General features: G+C 38.4%; 2 protein-coding genes across 14 annotated transcripts; one reads left to right on the top strand and one right to left on the bottom strand.

Moving 5' to 3' along the window:
• bicral (BICRA like chromatin remodeling complex associated protein) lies at positions 1–12,444 on the top strand. Of its 3 annotated transcripts, none has more exons than XM_051667040.1 (11): positions 1–437; positions 3,189–3,234; positions 3,340–3,388; positions 3,465–3,530; positions 3,633–4,973; positions 5,084–5,144; positions 6,241–6,325; positions 6,694–6,833; positions 6,930–7,024; positions 7,378–7,480; positions 7,576–8,620. In XM_051667040.1, the coding sequence occupies exons 1-11, from the start codon at positions 347–349 to the stop codon at positions 7,623–7,625; spliced, it is 2,127 nt and encodes a 708-aa protein (XP_051523000.1). In that variant the 5' UTR covers positions 1–346; the 3' UTR covers positions 7,626–8,620. The 3 variants fall into 3 exon arrangements, with proteins under 3 accessions (XP_051523000.1, XP_051522998.1, XP_051522999.1); XM_051667038.1 differs by lacking the exon at positions 7,576–8,620 and adding an exon at positions 10,615–12,444 and having other exon boundaries at positions 174–437; XM_051667039.1 differs by lacking the exons at positions 1–437; positions 7,576–8,620 and adding exons at positions 510–713; positions 10,615–12,444.
• si:dkey-21c1.4 (uncharacterized) lies at positions 11,724–27,226 on the bottom strand. Of its 11 annotated transcripts, none has more exons than XM_051667057.1 (5): positions 26,956–27,226; positions 24,457–25,611; positions 21,441–21,551; positions 15,144–15,260; positions 11,724–15,046 (listed from the first exon to the last, which is right to left on the bottom strand). In XM_051667057.1, the coding sequence occupies exons 1-5, from the start codon at positions 26,963–26,965 to the stop codon at positions 15,018–15,020; spliced, it is 1,422 nt and encodes a 473-aa protein (XP_051523017.1). In that variant the 5' UTR covers positions 26,966–27,226; the 3' UTR covers positions 11,724–15,017. The 11 variants fall into 11 exon arrangements, 9 of the variants coding, with proteins under 9 accessions (XP_051523017.1, XP_051523015.1, XP_051523023.1 ...); XR_007894269.1 differs by lacking the exons at positions 11,724–15,046; positions 15,144–15,260 and adding exons at positions 22,432–22,553; positions 23,154–23,293 and having other exon boundaries at positions 21,488–21,551; XM_051667055.1 differs by having other exon boundaries at positions 11,724–15,260.
• Between the last annotated feature and the right edge of the window lie 54 nt (positions 27,227–27,280).

Here is a 27,280-nt window from a genome sequence, read left to right as displayed (position 1 = left end):
ATCCAATGATGCGGTTTGTTTACTGTAGTCTAGTACCTACATTATAAAAATTTGCATGCAGCTGACAGGACCACCATTATGGGTAATCTGCGATCTCAGGATACTGAAGGTGTGGTCGGAAGGGATACCCCGCCCCCTATCGCTTGTTACCAACACAATTATTATAATTTTTTTCAGTTATTTATGTTGGGCATGTAAAGTGACTCATCCAAACTAAATATATTCAGCTTGCATTTTACAGTGTCAAAAGAGAAATAAGTTATATGCATAACACAGAAGTTAAAGAGTTTTGAGACTTTTTTCTTTTAAGTAATCAACCCAATGGTGTGTAGAGCACTAGGTAGTGATGCTGCCTTCTGCTGGAGCCGCACAGCTCCACCGGCCCGTGCAGAGATGGCGAGGAAACCCCGTGGACACGGCACTGCTTTTTCATGACGGTGAGTTTCCCCCTTTGAGTGTATTATAATTTTGTGATAAAAATTTCAAGGAAAGAACACACACAAGCTCCTTCCTCCCCTTCCTTCGGGGAGGGAAGAGCAAGCGTGGAGAGAGAAAAATCTATCTGAGACTGAGCAGCGAAGACAGTGAAGGAAAAATATATGAGTGGGAGAGGGAGAAACAAGAAGAAGGAGGAGGAGGAGGATGAGGAGGAGGGGGAGCAAATTAAAAGTTGCCAAATGGAGATATTGGGTTTCAAGAGGAGTGAGACAGGAGTAAGGGTTTGCCTCTTTTCAAGTCGTCTTTATCTTATGCAAAGCGAAATAAACAACGATTTGTTCTGCGTTCGGTTTTTGCTTGACGAATTAATAGGTGGGGGAAAGTGTCCACGTCGCCAAGCTTTTCCGACAAGGCCGTCAACAACTCGGGTGCAAGAAGAATACTTAAGACTCGCTTTATGATCCGCTTTAATGCCCCTTTACAAAATCTCAAGACAGAGATATTAAACTAGCCGTTCCAGACTGAAAATGCGCCTCTGCGCGCTTCGTCGAGCCGCCTGTCCTGCTGCGCTCTACGGCTGGCGCAGACGCGCAAGTGCGCACAGATGCGTAAACGCGATTTTAGAGCATTTTCTCAAGCCGTTCGATAAAACGCAACCGTCCGTCGCCTCTCGATTCGGTCTATTTATTAACGAAGTCCCTGTCTGTTTCGAGTTGTTACTTTTTAAGCGAGATTAATACGGCGTGTTTTGTGCTTCCTGTCCGTGCGCCATAGAGATCCTTGTTTGTCAACCTAGACTGTTTGACATAGACAAGTAGTGAATCAGTGAATCCGTCGCCGCCTCAATTGAACAGGGTTTTACTCTGAATTGTTAGCGGTTGCTGCTTTTCTACGTATATTTTTCCGCCCCTTTGACTTAACAGGCAAAGAGGATAGATGGGGTTTTTCTCGTTGAGAGAGAAAAAAAAAAAAAAAGAATCAATCCCCTCCCTCATTTGGCTCGCTAAATTCTCTTACTTCAGCCAAAATATATCAGACATATATAACGATCATAGTTATACAAAAACAAGAATATTAATGGTGGATTTAAATGAACGATTTTATTTTATTTTTATTTTTTTACTTTATGTGGGAAGTTCTTTATCAAGGACATGCCAAAGGCCGAATTACCTTGCCACTTTTAATTTTTCTACATACAGATTACATGACACACATATTGCAAACTTTATGCTTTGTCATTTTAAAAGGTTTAACTTGAAGTAGCATATCTAATACCTTATTATTAAGAATTTGATGACAACTCTTGGTATCTGTGTATAGCCATTAGATCGTCCGATCCTTCTTTTTTCCCTCTTATTTGTATATTGCTGATAAAGTCTGAAATAATAGACAATAATATCAAATGTTTCGATTTGTGCATCGTAGTTCACTAAAGCAGTATTTTATCAATGCACGCCTTTTAGGTTTTTGATACAACGAGGAAAATGCATCCATCAAGTGCTTTTCAAACATTTTTTGTCACTTTGGGGAAAACACAAACATGACACTTCTTTCCCTCACTTGTCTTAACCTTATTATTTATTTGAAAACATTAAATGCAGCTAGTTAACGTTTAAACTGGCCAAACATTTTTCTCCCATCCCCCCACGTCTCTTCCTTTGCCACATTTCCACACATGTAATTCCAACGTTGTGCACGTTATCACACGTTAAGTTTCTATGGCAACCTTTCAAAAATATTATCATAAAGTACAATCGAGTGCTATTTCAAAATGCAAGAGACCCTGCGTCATAATGTCCTTTTTTGTCGACTGTAGTGAACAGTGGCGCAGTTCTAAATGCCAGACGCCATTTTGAAGTCTCTACAGGCTTTAACCGCAGCCACTGCAACACAATATATGAAACACTAAAGACTGTCTTTCTGTAACACACATGACTGCTGTATTTCTTAAATATAGTCATATTATAGTTTTCAACTACTATACTATCAATATTAGACTATTTTACTCCACAAACATGCACTTAAATCACCCTTTGTTTTTAAATGTCCTGGTTGCACAGGATGAATTTATAGGCAAATTTGATGAGAAATTAAACGTTTTTTGTTTACTGTTCACAAGTTACAATAGCATGTGTTATTTGTATTTTGTTTGTTCTCCACTTATTACGAAAAAAAAAAAAAACCTGGATTTAACTGGTTGATCAGGTAGCTGGTTTACAGGGTTTTGGGCACCTTTAAGTTGGTCAGGATTGGGGCAAGCTTAAACCAGCTATGACCAACTAAGGCTGCGTTTAGCTGCTTCTTTTTTCCTCGCGGCAGGAAGCAAAATAAGCTGCCACAATACAAATACTCCATCTAGTTTGCATCATGCCACAAGTCATTGTATTTGAATTGCTGATTTAGAGGCCTTGCCTTCAGGCCTATAACTTCAAGGAACAATTCTTAGGTCACAATTTGACCTATAAAGGTGTCAAATGCAGGTAGGCATTTAATAGTATATATGAAGTCACAAACTATACATGGGAGTGTCCATAAACAAACTGAGCTCTCTGACAGTGGTTGAAATGTTTTGATTTTGTATGCCAAAATTCAGCAACTCCTTCAGGTCTATTCAAGAACTAATTTATATACATATATAAGTATATCTCATTGTAGTCAAACACCAGTGCCAAATGGAAATTAAAAGAACCTAAACTTTGAGATATTGTGTTTTCATTGTAAAATCTCAAAATGTGTAATTACTGTCCCAGGTGTAATGGATGATGAAGACGACCGCCGTCTTCTGGATTTTATAGGGTGAGTAGCTTTAGAATTAGTCTGTTACAGTTTGAAGTGTTTCAAATACTCTTAAAAAGCATTTTTAAATCAGTCATATGTTAAAATTAACTATTTTGTCAACAGAGATGTGCAAGCATTGAATGAGTATCTTCATGGATCAAATAGTAAATCTGTAAGTATGCTAACAGTACATGACATTGGTGTTTCATATTGAAAGGTTATTGACAGCTTTCTTGACATTAAAACAGATTGGAGAAGATGACGTGACAAATGCAGCTTTTGGGTCTGCCAGCTCGTTCTTTACCAGTGACACTGTGAGTATATTTTTGTTTGCAACGAGAATATCTGGAATATATTTGTTTACCACAAATTTACAGAGAGCATCCAAACAACAACTGATTTTATTTTCTACTCAGGGTGGCTCTAACGAAGGGCTCAAAGATGGCCACAATCATTTGGGAGAATTCGGGGAGGCTGGTGAAGCTGAGTTTCAGCTCTCAAGCAGCCTTCCGTTCATCGAGGATGAGCTTGAAGATGAAAATTCACCAGGTGGGGTTGATCTTGAGGGTGAGGACCAACCCTTTGACATCCTCCAGAAGTCATTGCTGGAAGCAGATATCACAGAGCAGACATTGGCTCAAGAAGCCCTTTTGGACTCCCAACCATCTCTCATTCCCACAGCTACCACCTTCCCTCAGCAGCTGGTCTCTGGAGGGTTTGGAGGTCCTGGCATGGTGGCACAACCTCAGGGTTTTATCCAGCAGGTTCCTCAGCTACCCTTGCCAAATGGCCCCACAGGACGCGTCCAGGTATTGGGACCCTTTAATGGCAGTGCCTCCTCTATGATGACTATCAACAGTTTGGAACAACCTCAGTTCCTTTTGAAGCCAAGTGGAAATGTAGTGACCAACAGCAGTGGGCAGGGTGCCATGTTTGCCCCTTCCACGGCTGATCAGGTGTCAATGTCCTCCAATAAAGGGACAGTTCCAGTTCAGAATATTATCATTCAGAGAGGCACTGCACAACAGACATTGGTTAGACCCATTCAGCCTAAACCCTTACAGACAGGTGGACAAAATGTTTACAATATCAGCAACATTGGGCTTCAATCCAGCAGCACTACTTCTGCTAATTTAGTCAGTAGCTCCTACACAGCCAGTGGCTCTCCTCAACAGGTGAAAATGGTTAACCAAGCCAGCAGCATTGTAATGCATTCACCTCTGGGGCAACAAGCACAGCCCCAACCCCAGTCCAGTCTGCCTCAGGGGCAGTTCTTTATACCCAGCTCTATTTCTCTCACTCCTGGAACCACTGTTCATGGCTTCCAGGCTGTGAATGGGCAGGTTATTCAAGCAAACACTCAAGTGTGCAACACGTCCTCAATGAGCACTACCACCTACTCGATCTTGACCAATCAGAACACAACAGTACAGCTTATCCCTGGGCAGAACTTTTCAACTGGAGGGCAGTTGATAATGAATCAAGGTTTGGTCAGTGGAGGTCAGATAGGCCAAGCTTCACCAAAACCTGTTGTGTCACAGAGACCTGGAGCCACGGCCAAGGTCTGGACCGCCAGTGCATCGCCTAGCCCGACCCCTGTACATATGTCACAGACTTCAGGCCACCTTACCATGGTCAGGTCTGGTATCCAAGGCCCACAGGTTTGTCAGCAATTATCGGTCAGCCCAGGACAGCACCTGCTCATGCCTATAGCTCAGAACACTCCAGCTTCATCTGGAGTTCAGGAGTTTCAGCAGGTGAAACATATTTTCAAAATATCAATCCATCTTTCTATTCTTTCTGTGTGCCTTTATTGCCTTAAAAATGTGTGTTTTCAGCAAATTTGAATGTTTCTTTAATTTAATAGGACACCACGGCAGCAACACAAAGAGGGCAGGCACAATTAGTTCATCTCCTTGGTACCAAAGGTAAGAGTCCATCGTAACCTTTTTGTGTTTCATGACCATCAGTGAACTTAAAAAGAATAGTTTACCCATTTTCTTTAAAGGAATAGTTTACCCCAAAAATTACAATTCTGTCCTAATGTATTCACCCCTATTTCATTCCAAACATGTGTGACGTTCTTTCTTAAGCCCAAAGAATACTTCGGTTGTCACGTATACGCTTAATGTCTATGTACAGTCGAACACGAGCCTGTCAAAGTATACTTCATTTGACTCTGCACATACACAGATGATGAAATTTGCCTCACGCGTCCTGTACAGAGACACTCAGTGTTCAATTCTGACCGAAGCATACTTTGGGCTTTATGCAGAACACAAAAGAACATGTTTTAATGAATATTATAATCCGTCTTTTCAATATAGTGGCAATGAATAATGCCTCAATTTAAAGCTTGAAAAAAGACCCAAAAGTATCTTAAAAGTAGTCCATGCGGCTCGTGCATCAGATTCCAAGTCTTCCGAAGACATTTAAGTAATTTTTTTAACAAAAATCTTGACTTCCATTGCACGTTTATGAGCTTGTTCATAGTGGTTTGTGTGTTCACACGAGAACTTAAGTTGTTTTTCAGGTTGTTTCTCTCCAAAACCTATTGTATGTTTTCAGAAGACTTGGAATATGACACTCAAGTCATATGGATTACTTTTATGATACTTTTGGGTCCTCTTGCAATCTTTAAAATGAGGCACTCCACTGCCATTGCACTAAAAACACAGGCTGTGATCTTATTAAGACATCTCCTTTTATGTTCCACGTCAGAAAGATAGGTATATGGGTTTAGAACAACATTAAGTTGAGTAAATTATGACAGAATTTTCTTTTGTGTGTGAACTACTACTTTAAAGATTAATATACGATTTATGTATGTAACTCTCATACATTTATTCATACTTTCATAGTGTATACACTACAGTATATCCATTACGTGGTCTTGATTGCACTGTGTCTACATAATGTAGATGTTTTTGCACTTTTTATTAGACATTGCTGCAGCTGTGTACGTGAATTTCCCCTTGTGAATCAATTATGTATATTTGTTCAATATTCTATTTTATACCTTAGCTGTGAAAATGCTAACTCCTGCCAATCAGGAATCGGCACTCACACCGAAGCGACCTGCAACTCAACAGCTAACTAAAGGAGGAATGTGAGTGTCCATAGTGTGCTCTACACTTCTTAATGCTAATAATAGGGTTCCCAAGGTCATGGAAAACCTGGAAATATCAGGGATTTTTTTTTTAAACAGGGAATTCCAGGCTGGAAAATTCATGGAAATCTATTTTATTTGTTTTACTTGCTCTGCTCTAAAATATTTAATTGGCTAGAAATGAGTGTGATCTCTATAAAATTTAAAAAATCTTTATCTAGTAATCTAAACTACTGGAAATATCATGGAAATAATTTGTCAAAGTATGGGAACCCTGTAATACGACTATGGACTTGAAATAGACTACTATTCAGATAAAAGGCAGTGTGTCTGTGGTTTAGTTGCCTTTTACATGCCTGATTTTACAGGGTCCTCCAGCAGCTAAGAAGAGATCATAGTGGAGTCATGTCTCCAGAGTGGACACCCTTCACCTCGTTAGATGATGTCATTGACAGATTGCTGCCCTATCATGTTTTCCAAGGCTCATCACCACAAGAATTCACCAAAGGTGTGTTTTCAACACTTCCGCAACACATTTTTAATAAGTAACCACAGAGAAAATGAATATGCCATTGGTTCTCATGGCCTGTTTTTGACTTTGCAGTTGATGAAGAGTTTGAGGCAGTTGCCACACAAGTGTTAAAAAGAACACAGGCCATGGTGAACAAATACAGACGCTTATTAATGGTGGAAGCAGAGGTAGGTTACGAACCCACTGTTGTTCATTTTAAAGAAATAGTTCACATCACGTATTCAGCCTCATGTTATTCCAAACCCTTATGACTTTCTTATTTCCATGGAACACAAAAAGAGATGTTACGCAGAATGGCAGCCTCAGTCACGATTCACTTTCATTGCATCTTTTTCCTATAAAATAAAGCGAATGGTGCTTCTACTAATATCTCCTTTTGTGTTCCTTTTGTGTTTTTGTAACCATGAGGGTAAGTAAATGAAGACAGAATTTTAATTTTTGCCTGAATCATCTCTTTAATCAATGTACAATGGATCTGCTATAGTTATTTTTAGGTAATCACTCCTTAATGCTCTTGCAGAGGTCCAGCCCTTCATCAGAAATGGTGATGATTGACAGGACGTTTAACCAGGAGGAGCGGAACAACTTGACCCAAGACAAACGAACGGTATTAGTGGATCCAGGTAAGGAATGAACAGGAGAAAGCAGAAATTAACTGGAATACTGGGTTTGATATGTTACTTTTAACTGTCACAGGTTTTTCCATTGCTTTATGTAGGCTCTGTTCCAAAACCTAGGGAACTACCTTGCTGTCTACCACCTACTTAGTAAGCTGCCTTGTAAGCAGGACTTGACATTAACACCCGCCAAATGCGGGTAGAAACCGGCAGTGGTGGGTGACGTTTTCAGGGTTTCTCCTGCATTGAAAATTGTGTAAATGTCGGGCTGCCTAAGCAAATTAAATTATATTCATCTTGCATTCAGTGGTTTCTAAGCACTAAATATGTGTGTATGTATATGTGTGTGTGTGTGTGTGTGTGTGTGTGTGTATATATATATATATATATATATATATATACACAGTACTGTGCAAAAGTCTTAGGCACATAAGATGTTTCACAAAAGCATTTGTTTTAAGATGGTTATTTATATCTTCAGCTTTAGTGTGTCAGTAGGAAATACAAATGTTAGACTCCCAAACATTACTTTTGCAAATAGAAAAGATTAGAATAGAAGAACAGGGAGCCCTGCAACAGATGTCATGGCCCCCACAAAGCCCCCCCACTGAACATCATGTCAGTCTGAGATGACATAAATAGACAGAAGCAATTGAGACAGCCTCAACTGATAGAAGAACTGTGGTGAATTCTCCAAGAAGCTTGGAACATCCTATCTGCCAACAACCAAGAAAAACTGTGTCCAGGTGTACCTAGGAGAATTGGTGCTGTTTTGAAGGCAAAGGCGGTCACACCGAATATTGATTTAGCTTTTTTATGTTTACTGGACTTTGTATGACATTAAGTGATAAATGAAAACTATTTATGTCATTATTTTTGAAGACATCCTCACTATGCAACATTTTTCACAAGTGCCTAAAACTTTTGCACAGTACTGTATATTTTGTCTTATTTTGTATACTATATATACTTTATTTTCTATTCAGTGTTTATTTTATTCTATTTTTATTTATTTTTTCATTATGTTTTATTGTTATCTCTGTCTCGTTGCTGTATTGTATTGTTGTGCACTGGAAGCTCCTGTCACCAAGACAAATTCCATGTATGTGTAAGCATACCTGGCAATAAAGCTGATTCTGAATATTCTTCTCATCTGAAACGCAGGCGCGTCTTTTGCGCGGCACGATTAAAGCCTGGTTTTCGCGTGAGTGCGGTGTGAGCCACTGCTCTGCAGCTCTGCAGTATCCTATCTCTGGAGCATGTGCGTCAACCGGCTTTCCCTCATTATCCATGCTTTACCTTTTTGCATGCTCCAGAGATAGGATAGCGCAGAGCTGATCACATGCTAGATTCAATCAGGCTTCCCTCGATATTGCGGCGCAGATCACAAAACTTATGCAACCCATTCGGAATGTTACACAGATTGTTCTACATTACAGCGCTTTGAAGGAAGTCAAACATCCCAAATGGCTAGTCAGCTTCAACATTAAACAGCACTGACGTGGAAAAGGGGGAAACAACTCTGTGGCATGTACCAACATAAATTACAAGACTTGTCAATCTACACATCATCACGCTTACTTAAATTTATTGGTTATTATGACAGATTATATGACAGAAATGTTATAGATTCATATTTAATCCATTAGAGTGAATCTATTAGACTTTTATTACAACTGTGGAAGTTGTTGTTAATGTTTCTAAATGTGTTTAGGCTATCAGTTTTTTCACAACAAATACTAAACATTGACCCGAGCACGGTAATGAGGAGCCATCATTGGTCTTATTATTACAAATGGCACTGTTAAACATGAAAGAAACATGGTAAACTTTCATAAGGACATGTCCTAAACAATTTTGAATAATGTTTTTTTTCCAGTTTCAAATGGGAAATTAACTTGTTACGGATGTGACAAAATGGACATGGAAAAAACGTACACACTCAGTGCCCTCTAGCGGGTGTGTACGGTACACGTCGAGCAGCGCAGCAATATGAAATTATAAAAGATATTCATTACAACTCAACTCTCAAATTTTTCAAAATGATCACTTCCCAGATGTTGGTTATAGATGCAGTACACTTGAAACACATCACAGATCAAAGCAATAATCTATTAATCTAAATAGTAATCTATTTGAATCATAGTAAACTAAGGAGCAGTGGATGTTGTATAATTCTCCAATTTATTGCCTATCCGTATGATTTGAAATGAAAAACCCATTATGAGTCTTTAAATAAAATACATGTGCACAGCAAGGCCAGTTATGGTCTAATTAAGCTGGGGTATATGTGCAAGATGGATGAAATCTTGCTACAGTCACACTGGAAATATTACTGGCTTTTATATCGGTCACCATTTTGTTAAAACTATGTTACGTTTGTATGGACACTGACTACCACCCCTGGAGTTACGAGTTCGAATCCAGGGTGTGCTGAGTGACTCCAGCCAGGTCTCCTAAGCAACCAAATTGGCCCGGTTGTTAGGGAGGGTAGAGTCACATGGGGTAACCTCCTCGTGGTCGCGATTAGTGGTTCTCGCTCTCAATGGGGTGCGTGGTAAGTTGTGCGTGGATCGCGGAGAATAGCATGAGCCTCCACATGCTGTGAGTCTCCGCGTGTCATGCACAGCAAGCCATGTGATAAAATGCATGGATTGACTGTCTTAGAAGTGGAGGCAACTGAGACTTGTCCTCCGCCACCCGGATTGAGGTGAGTAACTGCGCCACCATGAGGACCTAGTAAGCAGTGGGAATTGGGCATGCCAAATTGGGGAGAAAAGGGGATATTATGTTTATTTGGAGAGATTGAGGGTGGCATCAAGCCAAGCGCTATAAAAAAATCTTCCTTATTCAGCCTTTGGTGGTTTGAAAACCTATCTTAATGTAGCGTTTCCTAATATTTTTATGTGAAACCTTTAAAAAAAGAAAAGAAATTGTGTCAAAGTGTGAATTAGAATAAACTGATAAAATCACCAAGCCCTGCTTACAAGGCAGTGTAATTATGCTGTCCAACATTTTGGAATAGTCATTCAATTTTGTGCCCATAATGCCTTAAAATACTGCCTATGTAGGCAGCTCACTAGGTTTTGGAACAGAACTGTACAGTATGTTTGTAATGTTTTGGCACATCACTCTCTAAGATGGCTTTCTGGAAGAATTCTGCTGCAGCCCTAAGAAGATGATCCCAAGCCCTGAAGTCACGGTCGCGGCCAGCCATGAGGGCATTGCCAGCATAATGGGGACACCACAAAGGCATTCCATGAGTCAGATTGGTAGAGACGGACAGGGAATGAACAGCCACACAGAACCTGCTTACAGGACAGACTCACATCTAGAAAGCGGAATGGAGGAACACAGAAGAACTCCTCTCAAGTGCATCCTGGACATGAAAAAAATGAAGTGCAACAACTTCAGCAGCAGTCAACATGCCAAGCACCCTACATCTCCCAGCCAATCACAGCATAGCTCTGCCCAGAGCTACCCATCAAGCCTGGGGCAGAGTCAGGAACAGCAACTTTCCGATCATAGTCACGCCTCATTGGCTGACACAGACTCTGTGCTTGAGGCTGCCGTGAATAGCATCTTAGAATGTTAGACAGTGCCACATTTATGTTTTCTAGTCCCATTTCATTTCATGCCATGTCTGTGCAATTGGGATTCCATGACGTACATTGGCATTATAGCAGTTCAAAAGTGCACACATCGGCTCCGAAGTGTTGAGGAAGAGGATGGTGAGACTAAAGATGATTGATACTCTAATATTGTGCCTGTTGTTCTAGAGAAGTTTACATGAGAAAACCTTTTACGACAGTTCTTCATAGGATATTCTTGCACACACACATCAATATATGCATAGATACACAATCAAGCAGTAAGTTAATGGTGTGATGGTTTGGAATGTCACAAGTAGACATTGTTATTTGTAGCTTATCTGTTAATATCAAACAGACCTACAGTTAGTTTGATAGTCTTCGCAGTAAAGGTTGTATGGTTGTCCCTCCACTTGTGATACATTATTGCAGTAAATGCAAACACACCACACATTTGTTTTTGAGCAGTGGTTATGCTCATGTTTTTAAACTTTTGTTTTGCATTTAGTTTTGTACCTTACAGGTATGTGACCTCTCCACAAAGATACAACTTGCATGGTTTTGTGCAGGTGGAAAGTTAAGTCCTCAGATTGAGGGTACATTGTTACATTATGTTTATCTTTTTGTTTGTTTAATTATTTTTTTTAATGATGCTTTACATATATATATATATATATATATATATATATATATATATATATATATATATATATTTTACACATTTAATCTGCGCTGCTGGAGAAAATATGTACTTTTGTGCACCTTAAGTTAGTGTCAGATAACTCGTGTGGGTGAATCTCATGAAAACTTTTTCAGGTTACATTTCAAATCAAATTCAAAAATGATATTTTATATTATATTACTTTTGAATTTTTTTTCTGGCATTCCCATTGTTCTCTATACTGATTCTCATCAGATTATTGTTACTGTATCACAGTAAAAATGTAAATTACCTTGGATTAAATGGTAGCACAACAAATACTACCACCATGTATAAATACTTTACAATTTAAAAAATGTATCTTTTTTTAAGCATTACAGAATGAGAATTGGTGGGGGTGTGCTTGATTGTAATAAAAATGTCATGCTGCGAAAAAGGTAAAAAATAAAAAACAAACAGCCTAATAAAATCCTTAAAATAGGCTTATAATTAAACAATAATGAATTTTGATTTTGGCTGAAATATGACCGGGAAGTGTCCTTGACAGGTTTTACGAGATTCCCCCATATTTAGATGTTCTTTGAAACTTTTCATTTTCCCTTGTGCATTGTGTCCCCTGCTGGTCAGGCTGTAGTCTTTTGCTGGCTTCTGACCCTAGTGGCAGCTTTTTTTTTTTTTTGCACATGTGGACATGACCATGTACTTTCAAAAATAGCCATTCTCACAGCACTTACAACCCTTCTGCCGACCACGTCTCCACTCATATGCGCACATTTTTATGTAAGATCAAATCGGTGAACACATAATAGGTGCAATCACAGAATATCAGATTTTGCAATTGTATTATGAGATGGCTCTAAATGTAGTTATTACATGGCTACATGGAGTTTGGTTGGAGGATGTCAAGGCTTTTCTTCTCTGTGCAAATATATTACACACAATTGTATTTCAACAATCCCATTTGATAAATAATTTCTAAAGGAGACTGTTAGCATTCAGTCTTATTTTGTAGTCTACATATTTTCCACATTACAGGGCTTGTCAGCAATGGGAGTGACCAAGATAGAGAAACTGCAGTTTGTGGACATTTTTCACAAGTATGCATTTGCATTAGCATCCATTCCAGAGCCGAAGGTTGCTTGTTTCCAATTCCATCTGTAAATGTCATCCCATACTTTTTGCATCTTTAACAATAACCACCACTGTCTTTCCCAGCAATTCAGCCAAAAATGACAAAAGACAAAAACTAAGTAAAATATTCTCTATGATCTGAGCTCTAGTGGTCGGTATTAGGGAGCACTCTAAAGACCTTCATTTCGAAGGGCTTCTTTGCCTTAGGACAGAGCGAGTGAAAACACATTTAAATAGTCTATCATTTGTTTTTACTGCTTTTTGATGTGCGAGTGTGGCCTTCAATTAATGTTACACCCGTGGTAAAAGTTGCTTTTAATGTTTTATTTTCTGCATCACCCAAAACTTGATTTGTAATGTTTGTATTACAAAAATTAAAACATGAAACACAAAATATTTATACTTTTTGTAAAGGAAAAGAATGTAAAACAAAAAAAGTTATTTTTATTATGTTAGGTATGTGTTCACATAATACTATATGTGGTCAGTTCTTGATTTGTTGTTTTTGTGAGTGTTCATTACAACAGCAAAGGTAAATCAATATTAAATTAATTTTGGATACAGCCAATATTTTGTAATACCAATTTTTATTTTAATTAAATATGGATAAATACACTGACTGCCAAAAGTTTGGAATAATGTACAGATTTTGCTATTTCGGAAGGAAATTTGTACTTTAATTCACCAAAGTGGCATTCAACTGATCACAAAGTATAGTCAGGACATTACTGATGTAAAAAAAACAGCACCATCACTATTTGAAAAAAGTAATTTTTGATCAAATCTAGACAGGCCCCATTTCCAGCAGCCATCACTCCAACACCTTATCCTTGAGTAATCATGCTAAATTGCTAATTTGGTATTAGAAAATCACTTGCCATTATATCAAACACTGCTGAAAGCTATTTGGTTCGTTAAATGAAGCTTAACATTGTCTTTGTGTTTGTTTTTGAGTTGCCACAGTATGCAATAGACTGGCATGGCTTTCTCTAGAAACTCATCAATCACTGTTTTGAGGAATGAAGGCTACACAATGCTTTAAATTGCCAAAAAACTGAAGATTTAATACAAAGTTGTACACTACAGTCTTCAAAGACAAAAGACAACTGGCTCTAACAAGGACAGAAAGAGATGTGGAAGGCCAGGTGTACAACTAAACAAGAGGATAAGTACATCAGAGCCTCAAGTTTGAGAAATAGACGCCTCACATGTCCTCAGCTGATAGCTTCATTGAATTCTACCCGCTCAACACCAGTTTCATGTACAACAATAAAGAGAATTGCAAAGAAAAAGCCACTTTTGAAACAGAAATCAAAAAGAAAAGGTTAGAGTGGGTAAAGAAACACAGACGTTGGACAACAGATAATTGGAAAAAGAGTGTTATGGTTCTTAACCCCACTGAGCTTTTGTGGGATCAGCTAGTGACTGTAAGGTGCGTGAGAAGTGCCCGACAAGACAGCCACATCTATGGCAAGTGCTACAGGAAGTGTGGGGTGAAATGTCACCGGAGTATCTGGACAAACTGACAGCTAGAATGCCAAGGATCTGCAAAGCTGTCATTGCTGCATGTGGAGGATTTTTTGATGAGAACACTTTGAAGTAGTTTAATAAGTTCTGAATGTTTTTTTTTTTTTCAAATTGTAATAGTAAATTTTCATGTAATTAATGCCCTTAATATACATTGTGATCAGCTGAATGCCACTTTGTTGAATAAAAGTACCAATTTCTTTCCATAAGTGCAAAATCTGTACATTATTCCAAACTTTTGGCTGCCAGTGTATGTTAAATTTAAAGTAAGATGACAGGGAATTAAAAGATGGACATGTAAATGCACAAAATAACCATGTGACATGAACAGTTTGTATAATTATTATTTATTAGAACTCAGGTAAGTCCACTTGATTACACAATTACAAAAATGTTAGTAAAAAAAAAAAAAAAAAGCTTAAAAACATGAACTCGTTTCATATAAATGAATATTAAGGAGTTCTTAACATAAATACTGAGTTTTCTGGGCTACCAGATAGATTTGTCTTCTCATCAAAATTGTTAATTCATACTTCAGTCAGTTTGACATTGTAGATATTCAAAAACGTATTTTCTTCACACTTCACACAAAAAAACTTCATGTTGGCAAGTTACCAACAAACACTAAGAGTCCTTAATGGTACTTCCTCCAGCGTTCTTTCTCTGTAGCACAAAAAAGATTTTGTGGACATTTGAAGACAAAAAATAAAGACAAATTTCTATTGTACAATTTTCTTTTTTTTTTTAAACAAAATCTTACTTAGATGTGGGTAACTCCATATGTAAGACAGGACACAGTAGCCAGCGAACAGCATGGATATCCCACCGATTCCTCCTCTACGAACATTAATATACTTCCTGTAGTACCACTGCCAACCTGCTTACAGATAACCAAGGAAAAGCATAGATGTACAGTTGAAGTCATTAAAGCTCATTTTTTAACCACTCCACAGATTTAATATTAGGAAACTATAGTTTTGGCAGGTAATTTAGGACATCTTCTTTCTGCATGACATGAGTAATTTTTCCAACAATTGTTTACAGACAGATTGTTTCACTTTTAATTTACTATATCACAATTCCAGTGGGTCAGAAGTTTACATACACTAAGTTAACTGTGCCTTTAAGCAGCTTGGAAAATTCCAGAAAATGGTGTCAAGCCTTTAGCCAATTAGCCAACTGGCTTCTGATAGGAGGTGTACTGAATTGGAGGTATACCTGTGGATGTATTTTAAGGCCTACCTTCAAACTCAGTGGCTCTTTGCTTGATGTCATGGGGAAATCAAAAGAAATCAGCCAAGACCTCAGAAAATAAATTGTGGACCTCCACTAGTTTGGTTCATCCTTGGAAGCAATTTCCAAACACCTGAAGGTACCACGTTCAATTGTACAAACAACAGTACGCAAGTATAAACACCACGGGACCACGCAGCCATCATACTGCTCAGGAAGGACGTTATGTCTCCTGGAGATGAACGTAGTTTGGTGCAAAAAGTGCAAATCAATCCCAGAACAACAGCAAAGGACCTTGTGAAGATGCTGGAAGAAACGTGTAGACAAGTATCTATATCCATAGTAAAACAAGTCCTATATTGACATAACCTGAAAGGCTCCTCAGCAAAGAAGAAGCCAAAACAAAGTTTTTTATGGCTCCAAAACCGCCATAAAAAAGCCAGACTACAGTTCGCAAGTGCACATAGGGACAAAGACCTTACTTTCTGGAGAAATGACCTCTGGTCTGATGAAACAAATATTTAAGTGTTTAGTCATAATGACCATCGTTATGTTTGGAGGAAAAAGGGTGAGGCTTACAAGCCGAAGAACACCATCCCAACTGTGAAGCATGGGGGTGGCAGCATCATGTTGTTGGGGTGCTTTGCTGCAGGTGGGACTGGTGCACTTAAAAAATAGATGGCATCATGAAGGAAGGAAAATTATGTGGATATATTGAAGCAACATCTCAGGACATCAGCCAGGAAGTTAAAGCTCGGTCACAAATGGGTCTTTCAAATGGACAATGACCCCAAGCATACCTCCAAAGTTGTGGCAAAATGGATTAAGGACAACAAAGTCAAGGTATTGGTGTGGCCATCACAAAGCCCTGACCTCAATCCGATAGAAAATTTGTGGTCAGAACTGAAAAAGTGTGTAAGAGCAAGGAGGCCTACAAACCTGACTCAGTTACACCAGTTCTGTCTGGAGGAATGGGCCAAAATTCCAGCAACTTATTGTGAGAAGCTTGTGGAAGGCTAACCAAAAAATTTGACCCAAGTTAAACAATTTAAAAGCAATGCTACCAAATACTAACAAAGTGTATGTAAACTTCTGACCCACTGGGAATGTAATGAAAGAAATAAAAGCTGAAATAAATCCTTCTCTCTACTATTATTCTGACATTTTCACATTTTTAAAATATAGTAGTGATCCTAACTGACCTAAGACAGGGAATGTTTTCTGTGGTTAAATGTCAGGAATTGTGATAAACTGAGTATAAATGTATTTGGCTAAGGTGTATGTAAACTTCTGACTTCAACTGTATACATATATATATATATATAAACACTGCAAATAAAGTAACATCCCTTTTTCAGGACACCGTATTTTAAAGATAATTTTGCAAAAATCCAAATAACTTTGCAGATCTTTATTGTAAAGGGTGTAAACAATGTAAACACCAAAAGAAAGATGCCCAGGATCCCTGCTCATCTGCGTGAACGTGCCTTAGGCATGCTGCATGGAGGCATGAGGACTACAGATGTGGTCAGGGCAATAAATGTCCGTACTGTGAGATGCCTAAGATAGTGCTACAGGAAAACAGGAAGGACAGCTGATCATCCTCGCAGTGGCAGACCATGTGTAACAACACCTGCACAGGATCGGTACATCCGAATATCACACATGCGCGACAAGTATAGGATGGCAACAACAACTGCCCGAGTAACACCAGGAACGCCCAATTCCTCCATCAGTGCTCAGACTGTCCGCAATAGGCTGAGAGAGGCTGGACTGAGGGCTTGTAGGCCTGTTGTAAGGCAGGTCCTTACCAGACATCACCGGCAACAATGTCGCCTATGGGCACAAACCCACCTTCGCTGGACCAGACAGGACTGGCAAAAACCAGCCCCCCCCCCCCCCCCACTTTGTTTAGGGACACATAATTCCATTTCTGTTAGTCACATGTCTCTGAAACTTGTTCAGTTTATGTCTTAGTTGTTGAATCTTTTTATGTTCATACAAATATTTACACGTTAAGTTTGCTGAAAATAAAAGCAGTTGAAAGTGAGAGGACGTTTCTTTTTTTGCTGAGTTTATATATATATATATATATATACACATTTGTGCTCAAAAGTTTGCATACCCTTGGAGAATTGGTAATATATGTACCATTTTTAAAGAAAACATGAGTGAGCAGGCAAAACACATTTATTTTATTTCTTATGGGATTCATATTCAACTGTAGGTTATAACAGAATGGCACAATCATAAAACAAAACATGGCAACAAAGAAAAAAATGAAATGACCCCTGTTCAAAAGTCTGCATACCCTTAGTTCTTAATACTCTGTATTGCCCCCTTTAGCATCAATGACAGCGTGCAGTCTTTTGTAATAGTCGTCTATGAGGCCCCAAATTCTTGCAGGTGGTATAGCTGCCCATTCGTCTTGGCAAAATGCCTCCAGGTCATGCAAAGTCTTTGGTCGTCTTGCATGAACCACACGTTTGAGATCTCCCCAGAGTGGCTCGATGATATGATATTAAGATCAGGAGACTGTGATGGCCACTCCAGAACCTTCACCTTTTTCTGCTGTAACCACTGGAGGGTCAACTTGGCCTTGTGCTTAGGGTCACTGTGGTGCTGGAATGTCCAAGAGCGTCCCATGTGCAGCTTTCGTGTAGAAGAATGCAAATTGTCTGCCAGTATTTTCTGATAAAATGCTGTATTCATCTTGCCATCAATTATCACAAGATTCCCCGTGCCTTTAGAGCTCACACACCTCCAAAACATCAGTGAGCCACCACCATGCTTCACAGTGGGGATGGTATACTTTTCACTATAGGCCTTGATAACCCCTCTCCAAACATAGCGCTTATGGTTGTGACCATAAAGCTCTATTTTGGTCTCGTCACTCCAAATTACAGTGTGCCCGAAACTGAGGCGTGTCAAGGTGTTGTCGGGCATATTGTAACCGGGCTTTTTTGTGGCATTGGCGCAGTAAAGGCTTCTTTCTGGCAACTCGACCATGCAGCTCATTTTTGTTCAAGTATCGTCATATTGTGCTCCTTGAAACAACCACACCGTCTTTTTCCAGAGCAGCCTGTATTTCTCCTGAGGTTACCTGTGGTTTTTCTTTGTATCCCGAACAATTCTACTGGCAGTTGTGGCTGAAATCTTTCTTGGTCTATCGGACCTTGGCATGGTATCAAGAGATCCCCAAATTTTCCACTTCTTAATAAGTGATTGAACAGTACTGACTGGCATTTTCAAGGCTTTGGATATCTTTTTATATCCTTTTTCATTTTTATAAAGTTCCATTACCTTGTTACACAGGTCTTTTGACAGTTCTTTTCTGCTCCCCATGGCTCAGTATCTAACCTGCTCAATGCATCCACGTGAGAGCTAACAAGCTCATTGACTATTTATACACAGACACTAATTGCAATTTAAAAAGTCACAGGTGTGGGAACTTAAACTTTAATTGCCATTTAAACCTGTGTGTGTCACCTTGTGTGTCTGTAACAAGGCCAAAAACATTCAAGAGTATGTAAACTTTTGATCAGGGCCATTTGGGTGATTTCTGTTATCATTATGATTTAAAAAGGAGCCAAACAACTATGTGATGATAAATGGCTTCATATGATCACTATCCTTAAATAAAAGACAGTTTTTTGCATGATCAGTCATATTTTCAAAATCAATGCCAAAATTTCACAATTTCTGCCATAGTATGCAAACTTTTGAGCACAACTGTATATATAAGTTTGGTTGTTCCAAACTTCTTTCATTTAAGAATTATTGAGGCCACTGTGCTCTTGGGAACCTTCAAAGCAACCGAAGTTTTTTTGCAGCCTTCCCCATATCTGTGCCTCGACACAATCCTGTCTCTGAGCTCTGCAGGAAGTTAATTCGACCTGATGGCTTGGATTTTGTTCTGATATGCATTTTCAGCTGTGAGACCTTATAAATACAGATGTATGCCTTTCCAAATCATGTCCAATCAATTGAATTTGCCACAGGTGGACTCCAATCAAAGTGTAGAATCATCTCAAAGATGATCCAGAGAAATGGGATGCACCTGAGCTGAATTTCAAGTGTCATAGCAAAGGGTCTGAATACTCATGTCAATGTGATATTTCAGTTTTGTCTTCTTTTTTTTCTTCTCCCTTGGAATGCCCAATTCCCAATTTGCTCTAAGTCCTCGTTGTGGCATAGTGACTCACCTCAATCCAGGTGTCGGAGGACGAATCTCAGTTGCCTCCGTGTCTGAGACCATCAATCCGCACATCTTATCACGTGGCTTGTAGAGCGCATTACCGTGAAGATGTAGCATGTGTAGAGGCCCACGCTATTCTCCGCGGCATCCACGCACAACTAACCACGCACCCCACCGAGAGCGAGAACCACACATTATAGTGACCATGACAAGGTTACCCCATGTGACTCTACCCTCCCTAGCAACCGGGCCAATTTGGTTGCTTAGGAGATCTGGCTGGAGTCACTCAGCACACCCTCGATTCGAACTCACGACTCCAGGGGTGGTAGTCAGCATCAATACTCGCTGAGCTACCCAGGCCCCCCAGTGTTTTCTTTTTAATAAATTTGCAAAGTTATCAAAAATCTGTTTTTTGCTTTGTCATTATGGGGTATGGAGTGAAGACTGATGTGGGAAAAAATTATTTAAAGCATTTTAGCATAAGGCCGCACCATAACAAAATGGGAAAAATTAAGGGGTCTGAATACTTCCTGAATGCACTGTATAATGTATAATATATATATATATATATAAATACACACACACACACACACAGTATATATAACAGAAACATGTAGATCAGTGGTTCTCAACCTTTTTTTCATGAACGCCCCCCTACTTCATTCCCTTACCCCATTATTTATTTATTAATTATTTATTTATTTTTATAGTTTTAACAGTAGAATTTTTAACAAGACCATAGTAAACACATGGAAGCATGGATCTTCTTCACTACCATGGTTAGATATAACATGATTTCTATAAAACAAACTATGGCATTTATGTAATTACAAACAGTAGACCTACTCTAAACACATGTAAAAACAATAAATACAAAATATAAATATTTATAAATTGTAACAAAAATGTATTATATTCCCTCACTCCCCTAATGTAGCCTATGACAAATTTAATAGAGCTGAAGTAGTGATATGATAATATTTATTATCAATCTATTTCTGCCTCAAGTACAGTTAAAAGGTGGTGATTTAGAATTATGTGCTGAATTCAAATGGTTTCTACTTCTTGCGCCTTGCTTCTCACTGATTCTCGCAAAGCTGCGAGTTTAAGAGCTGGAGCTTCAAGAAATTTGCGCTTGCACTGCTCTGTCTATTGAGTTGTATCCATCTACAGAGCCATACAGGTGCATTAGCCGAGGCTGTACCTCCACCTGTGTATTTGACGTTGCTAAACCAGATACTTCAAAATCAGATGAACCGTGGTACAAATGCGTTTTAACCCGTATAACTGAGAACCAACTGATATACTCCAAGTCTAGATAAACGTTTTAATGCAAAGAGGAACTTGACGATATATTTGATCATTATGACTTATAAAGCCCCCCCCCCCATTTGTAACCTAATTCCCCCCTCATTTGCTTTACATGAGAACCCCTGATGTAGATAATTAAAGAAAAAAATAAACCACATGCTTCAAGTTTGTGTCTGTCATAATATTGTATAAAGTCATTAAAATAAGCATCATTAGTGCTTCATATAGTAAATGCAAAGCCTTATTATGACTAAATGCCTATGTCTGAGTATTAATCTTTAGCATATGTTATGTTATGGCGTTTAAGAAACAAACCTTGGTTCAATATGGTCACAATCTCTCTGGGTGACTTTGGAATTTGAACACCAAACCAGGCACCAAGTTCATTCAATCTGACATCCCCAAGTTTCTGCTCCACTAGAGGCACTACATGAACAAAGGCATTGTTTACAATTTAGATATACTGTAATTTCACAATGTATTTAGTCTTTCTTGTAACTGGATTGAAATTAGAAGAATGCCAATAAAGCTGAACTGCATTTCCACTTGAATGTAATGAGAACTGGTTTAAAGTAATATTCTGGGTTCAGAACAAGTTAAGATCAATCACCAGCATTTGTGGCATAATATTGATTACCACAAAAATTAATTTTTACTTGCCCCTCCTTTTCTTTAAAAAAAGCAAAAATCCGGGTTTCAGTGAGGCACTTACAATGGAAGTAAATGGGGCCAATCCATAAACTATAAAAGACTCACTATTTCAAAAGTATAGCCACAAGACATAAACAATATAATTATAATTATAATTAATTATAATAATAATAATTAATTAATAATTATAATTATAATAATAACAATAACAATATGTATGTTAACATAATTTTAGTCTGATAAAATCGCTTACTAACCTTTTCTGTGTACAGTTATAGCCAATTTTACAACTTCTTTGCCATGACGATGTAATGTAAACAAACCCTAAAACCCTGAAATGACTGTAAAAATTACGATTTAAACAGAAGAATTAATGTGTGCTTTTAAAATTGATAAAATTATAAGCTTCACATTTCTGCTTTTAAACCCTCCAAACACTGGCCCAATTCACTTCCACAGTAAGTGCTTCACTGCAACTTTAATATTTGCTTTTTTTTAAGAAAAGGACAGACGAGTCAAAATATTTTTATGCCACAAATTCTGTCGATTGAGTTCAACTTGAAACCACAATAACGATGACTTGGGAAAGAATGAATGAAAAGATAGTAAAACAAGGGAATGAGGTGAGAAACAGTTTCACATAATATTTCCTTACCTCCAGTGGACCAGTGGCCCTTTCCAGTCAAGCTGAAGAAAGTGTAGCTCATTCACTATCAGTCTGAAATCCTAGACACTGAGGACTGTGCATGACAGTTTTTAAGGTACCAAAATGTAAACCTAGGATAATGGAATGTGGCTTATATAAGCTGGCTAAAGAAAATGTCACTTCAAAATAATTTGTGATCCAGTAATAGACCTAAATAAACTGTCTAGGATGTCCTCAGACAGGTAGAACGTACACTAGCTTGCCAACTGAAAAAGTGAATTATTCACTAGTCATTCAAAGTTCTAAAAACAGATTCAATTGTAAAGTGATTCCTATTTTTATTAAAGGCATTGTGTGAACTTCAAAATATATTCAGTTAAAAGGTGAAAACATATATACAGTTGAAGTCAGAAGTTTACATACACTTAAGCTGAAGTCATTAAAAGTCACTTTTTAACCACTCCACAGATTTAATATTAGCAAACTATAGCTTTGGCAAGTCGTTTAGGACACAAGTAATTTTTCCAACAACTGTTTACAGACAGATTGTTTCACTTTTAATTTACTATATCACAATTCCAGTGGGTCAGAAATGTACATACACTAAGTTAACTGTGCCTTTAAGCAGCTTGGAAAATTCCAGAAAATGATGTCAAGCCTTTAGACAATTAGCTTCTGATAGGAGGTGTACTGAATCCAAGGTGTACCTGTGGATGTATTTTAAGGCCTACCTTCAAACTCAGTGCATCTTTGTTTGACATCATGGGAAAATCAAAATAAATCAGCCAAGACCTCAGAAAAATTGTGGACCTCCACAAGTCTGGTTCATCCTTGGGAGCAATTTCCAAACGCCTGAAGGTACCACGTTCATCTGCACAAACAATAGTACGCAAGTATAAACACCATGGGACCACGCAGCCATCATACTGCTCGGGAAGGAGATGCATTTGGTCTCCTAGAGATGAACGTAGTTTGGTGCGAAAAGTGCAAATCAATCCCAGAACAACAGCAAAGGACTTTTTGAAGATGCTGGAGGAAACGTGTAGACAAGTATCTATATCCACAGTAAAACGAGTCCTATATCGATATAACCTGAAAGGCTGCTCAGCAAGGAAGAAGCCACTGCTCCAAAACCGCCATAAAAAAGCCAGACTACAGTTTGCAAGTGCACATGGGGACAAAGGTCTTACTTTTTGGAGAAATGTCCTCTGGTATAATGAAACAAAAATTGAACTGTTTGGCCATAATGACCAACATTATGTTTGGAGGAAAAAGGGTGAGGCTAGCAAGCCGAAGAACACCATCCCAACCGTGAAGCATGGGGGTGGCAGCATCATGTTGTGGGGGTGCTTTGCTGCAGGAGGGACTGGTGCACTTCACAAAATAGATGGCATCATGAGGAAGGAAAATTATGTGGATATATTGAAGCAACATCTCAAGACATCAGCCAGGAAGTTAAAGCTCAGTCGCAAATGGGTCTTCTAAATAGTCAATGACCCCAAGCATACCACCAAAGTTGTGGCAAAATGGCTTAAGGACAACAAAATCAAGGTATTGGTGTGGCCATCACAAAGCCCTGACCTCAATCCGATAGAAAATTTGTGGTTAGAACTGAAAAAGCATGTGCGAGCAAGGAGGCCTACAAACCTGACACAGTTACACCAGTTCTGTCTGGAGGAATGGGTCAAAATTCCAGCAACTTATTGTGAGAAGCTTGTGGAAGGCTAACCAAAAAATATGACCCAAGTTAAACAATTTAAAGGCAATGCTACCAAATACTAACAAAGTGTATGTAAACTTCTGACCCACTGGGAATGTGATGAAAGAAATAAAGCTGAAATAAATAATTATCTGTACTATTATTCTGACATTTCACATTCTTAAAATATAGTAGTAATCATAACTGACCTACAGACTTGACTTTCTATGATTAAATGTCAGAAATTGTGAAAAACTGAGTTTAAATGTATTTGGCTAAGGTGTTTGTAAACTTCTGACTTCAACTGTAAATAAATCACATAAATCGAGCATTACCTTCACTATGGGGTGATGGCACGGAGACCCAATGCTTCGTCCACATATTTTCATTAGAGTAGCTTCCTGAAGGTACTGCAGAGAACAATATTCTGTTGTAAGCGGTCACTATCTCTGGACTCCATGCTAGACTCCTTACACCTTGCAATCTTGAACTTAGCACATCTTTTACAGGTCGTTGAATGGAGGTTTCAAAGGAAGAGAGTAAAGATGTAGAGGCAACACTGGTAGCCGCTGTTTCAAGCTTGTTTAACTGTTGCACAGTGGAAGAAATATCTTTGGTTTCAAAAGCAGAAACTTTTGGTGCTTCTATAATGGGATAAGGCAATGAAACATTATTAGCTCTTCTAAAATACAAGCTGTCCTTGATGTGCTCCCACACAGAAGTCTTGGACATAAAGAAAGGAAGAGCTTTTTGCTCTTTTACTCTTGATACCATAGCAGAATCCTTGTTCAGGCTGTTTGAAAGATTTTCTAGCTCCCCCAAGTAGTTAACTTTTGTTCTGAGTTTTGGTTTTTCATGTTGCAAACTCCATTCATCTGGGAGGCTTACATTTTTGAGATTGGCTGGCACAAGTTTAGAGGCTTTTTTCCTACTTTTGGTGATGGACAACTGCCCTGATAACGTTGTCAGCTTTAGCTTCTTTTTGCCTTTAGTAGTTTTTCCATTAGATTGAGATGCTCCTTGAGATGGTTCTTTGGAGATCTCATGAAAACTTTTATCTCCTTCATGCTCAGATACTGAGGTAGGGTTTTTTGACTTCTGTAAGACTGGCACTAGCTGTTGTGATCTTTCAATTTCCTTCTGTCTTTTAGTAAGCCATTTGCTTTTAAGCCTCTCTTTGTTCAGAGTTTCAGCTGATGTTACTTTAACCTCTGCAGTTGCAAGAGGATTGTTTGCATTTTCAATTAACTTCATATTTATACCCAATCTATCTTCTTTCCTCTTGCCATCAGAAGTCTGTTTCTCATCAATGATGACCTTAGTCCTCTCTGTTATTGCTGTGTTTTTATGGATCTTCTGTTTGGGAGTGGTCACACTAAGTTCTTTGGGCATTTGAATGCTCTTTTTGGGTTGTGAAACTGGTGCCATTTTGCAATGAGGAAGGTGAGCTTTCAGCCTTTTGAAGGGCTTTCCACAATATGGACAATCTTCTGAAAGAGAATGAAAGATGTCATATCACAGGACTGAATTAATGAGGTCAGAATTCAAGGTTATTGCATCACTTGTAGCAACCCAGCAATTTTACACTACTAATTGTAGTTTTTTTTCACATCTCTAAGAAGAAAGATCTGTTAGACCCCATAAAATGGTTTCACAAGCATGTTGACATATTTCTTATACATTTCGAACAGTCTTTAGTTTGTCACACCATGAACCATGATTCGCTTCCGGTTAGTGGCATTTTCATTGTAGAGAGCATTTTATTGGACATAGGCGCAAGATCATAGGCATCATCATTAATATTTTTGTTCTGTTTTCCCACAGGAGAAACAATGTAAATTTTAAATGTGTAATATATCTGATAAAAGTTGATTTTTGTCAACTTTTAGCAGTACACTGACAAAGATAGCCTCAGAGTTAAAGGGATAGTACACCCCAAAATGCAAATTCTCTGATCATTTACTCACCCTCATGCCATCCGAGACGTGTGTGACTTTCTTTCTTCTCCAGAACACAAACACAATTTTTAGAAGAATGTCTCAGCTCTGTTTGTCTAGACAATGCAAGTGAATGGTGGCCAAAACTTTGAAGGTCCAAAAAGCATAAAAAGGCATAAAAGTAATCGAAACAACTCTAGTTGTAAAATCCATGTCTTCAGAAACGACGTGAAAGGTGTGGGTGAGAAACAGATCAAAATTTCAGTCCTTTTTTACTATCAATCTCCACTTTCACTTTTACATCCTACTTTTGCATATTGCCACCTACTGGGCAGGGAGGAGAATTTATACTTAAATATTGATCTGTTTCTCACCCACGCCTATCACATCGCTTCAAAAGACATGGATTAAACCACTCGAGATGTATGGATTACTTGTATGCTGCCTTTATGTCCTTTTTGGAGATTCAAAGTTCTGGTCACCATTCACTTGCACTGTATAGACCTACACAGCGGAGATATTCTTCTAAGAATCTTTGTTTGTATTCTGCAGAATAAAGAAATTCATACACATCAGGAATGGCATGAGGCTAAGTAAATGATGAGAGAATTTTCATTTTTGGGTGAACTATCCATTTAACAGACACTGACTAAAATAGCAACAAAACGCCAGTTTTGATTTCATGGGGTCTTTGAGAATGAATTTAACTGTTTAGAACATCAACATTATAATCCCTCATAAGTGACTAGAAAGGCCCATCTCAAGTCCATGATGTCATAATGCACTCTAAGAATCTTACGATTTTAAAATCCAGGAAGGGTCAAACAGCCATAGGCTACTGAAATAACGCGCTCTGGTAAACGAATGATCTATCAGATATTAAAATTTTATACTTACCTACACTCATATTTTATTATTTCACTGCAGTCTTTCTATGGAAGAGAGATAAATTTTCTATGGCGTCTATTTGATTATTGAACTCTGAGACAACCTTTCTAATGCAACCGTGCATAATACAAGTCAAATAAATAAAACGACATCACAAGTCCATTTTTAACAACTCATTTAGCGCATTTATGATGGTTGACATCTGTCACTCTGCTGAGACAAAATGCACTAAAGTGACAGACATTCCAGCATTCAACGGTTCGCAAGATGCCATGCTGGATTATTTTGAGTTACGAAAGACCCCATTAGCTGCCTTTAACAAGTGCCTGTGTGT

This window comes from Myxocyprinus asiaticus, chromosome 32 (assembly GCF_019703515.2).
Source record: "Myxocyprinus asiaticus isolate MX2 ecotype Aquarium Trade chromosome 32, UBuf_Myxa_2, whole genome shotgun sequence".
Taxonomy (NCBI): Eukaryota; Metazoa; Chordata; class Actinopteri; order Cypriniformes; family Catostomidae; genus Myxocyprinus; species Myxocyprinus asiaticus.
The sequence above is the reverse complement of the archived record's forward strand: the minus strand, read 5'-3'. Positions and strand labels throughout refer to the sequence as shown.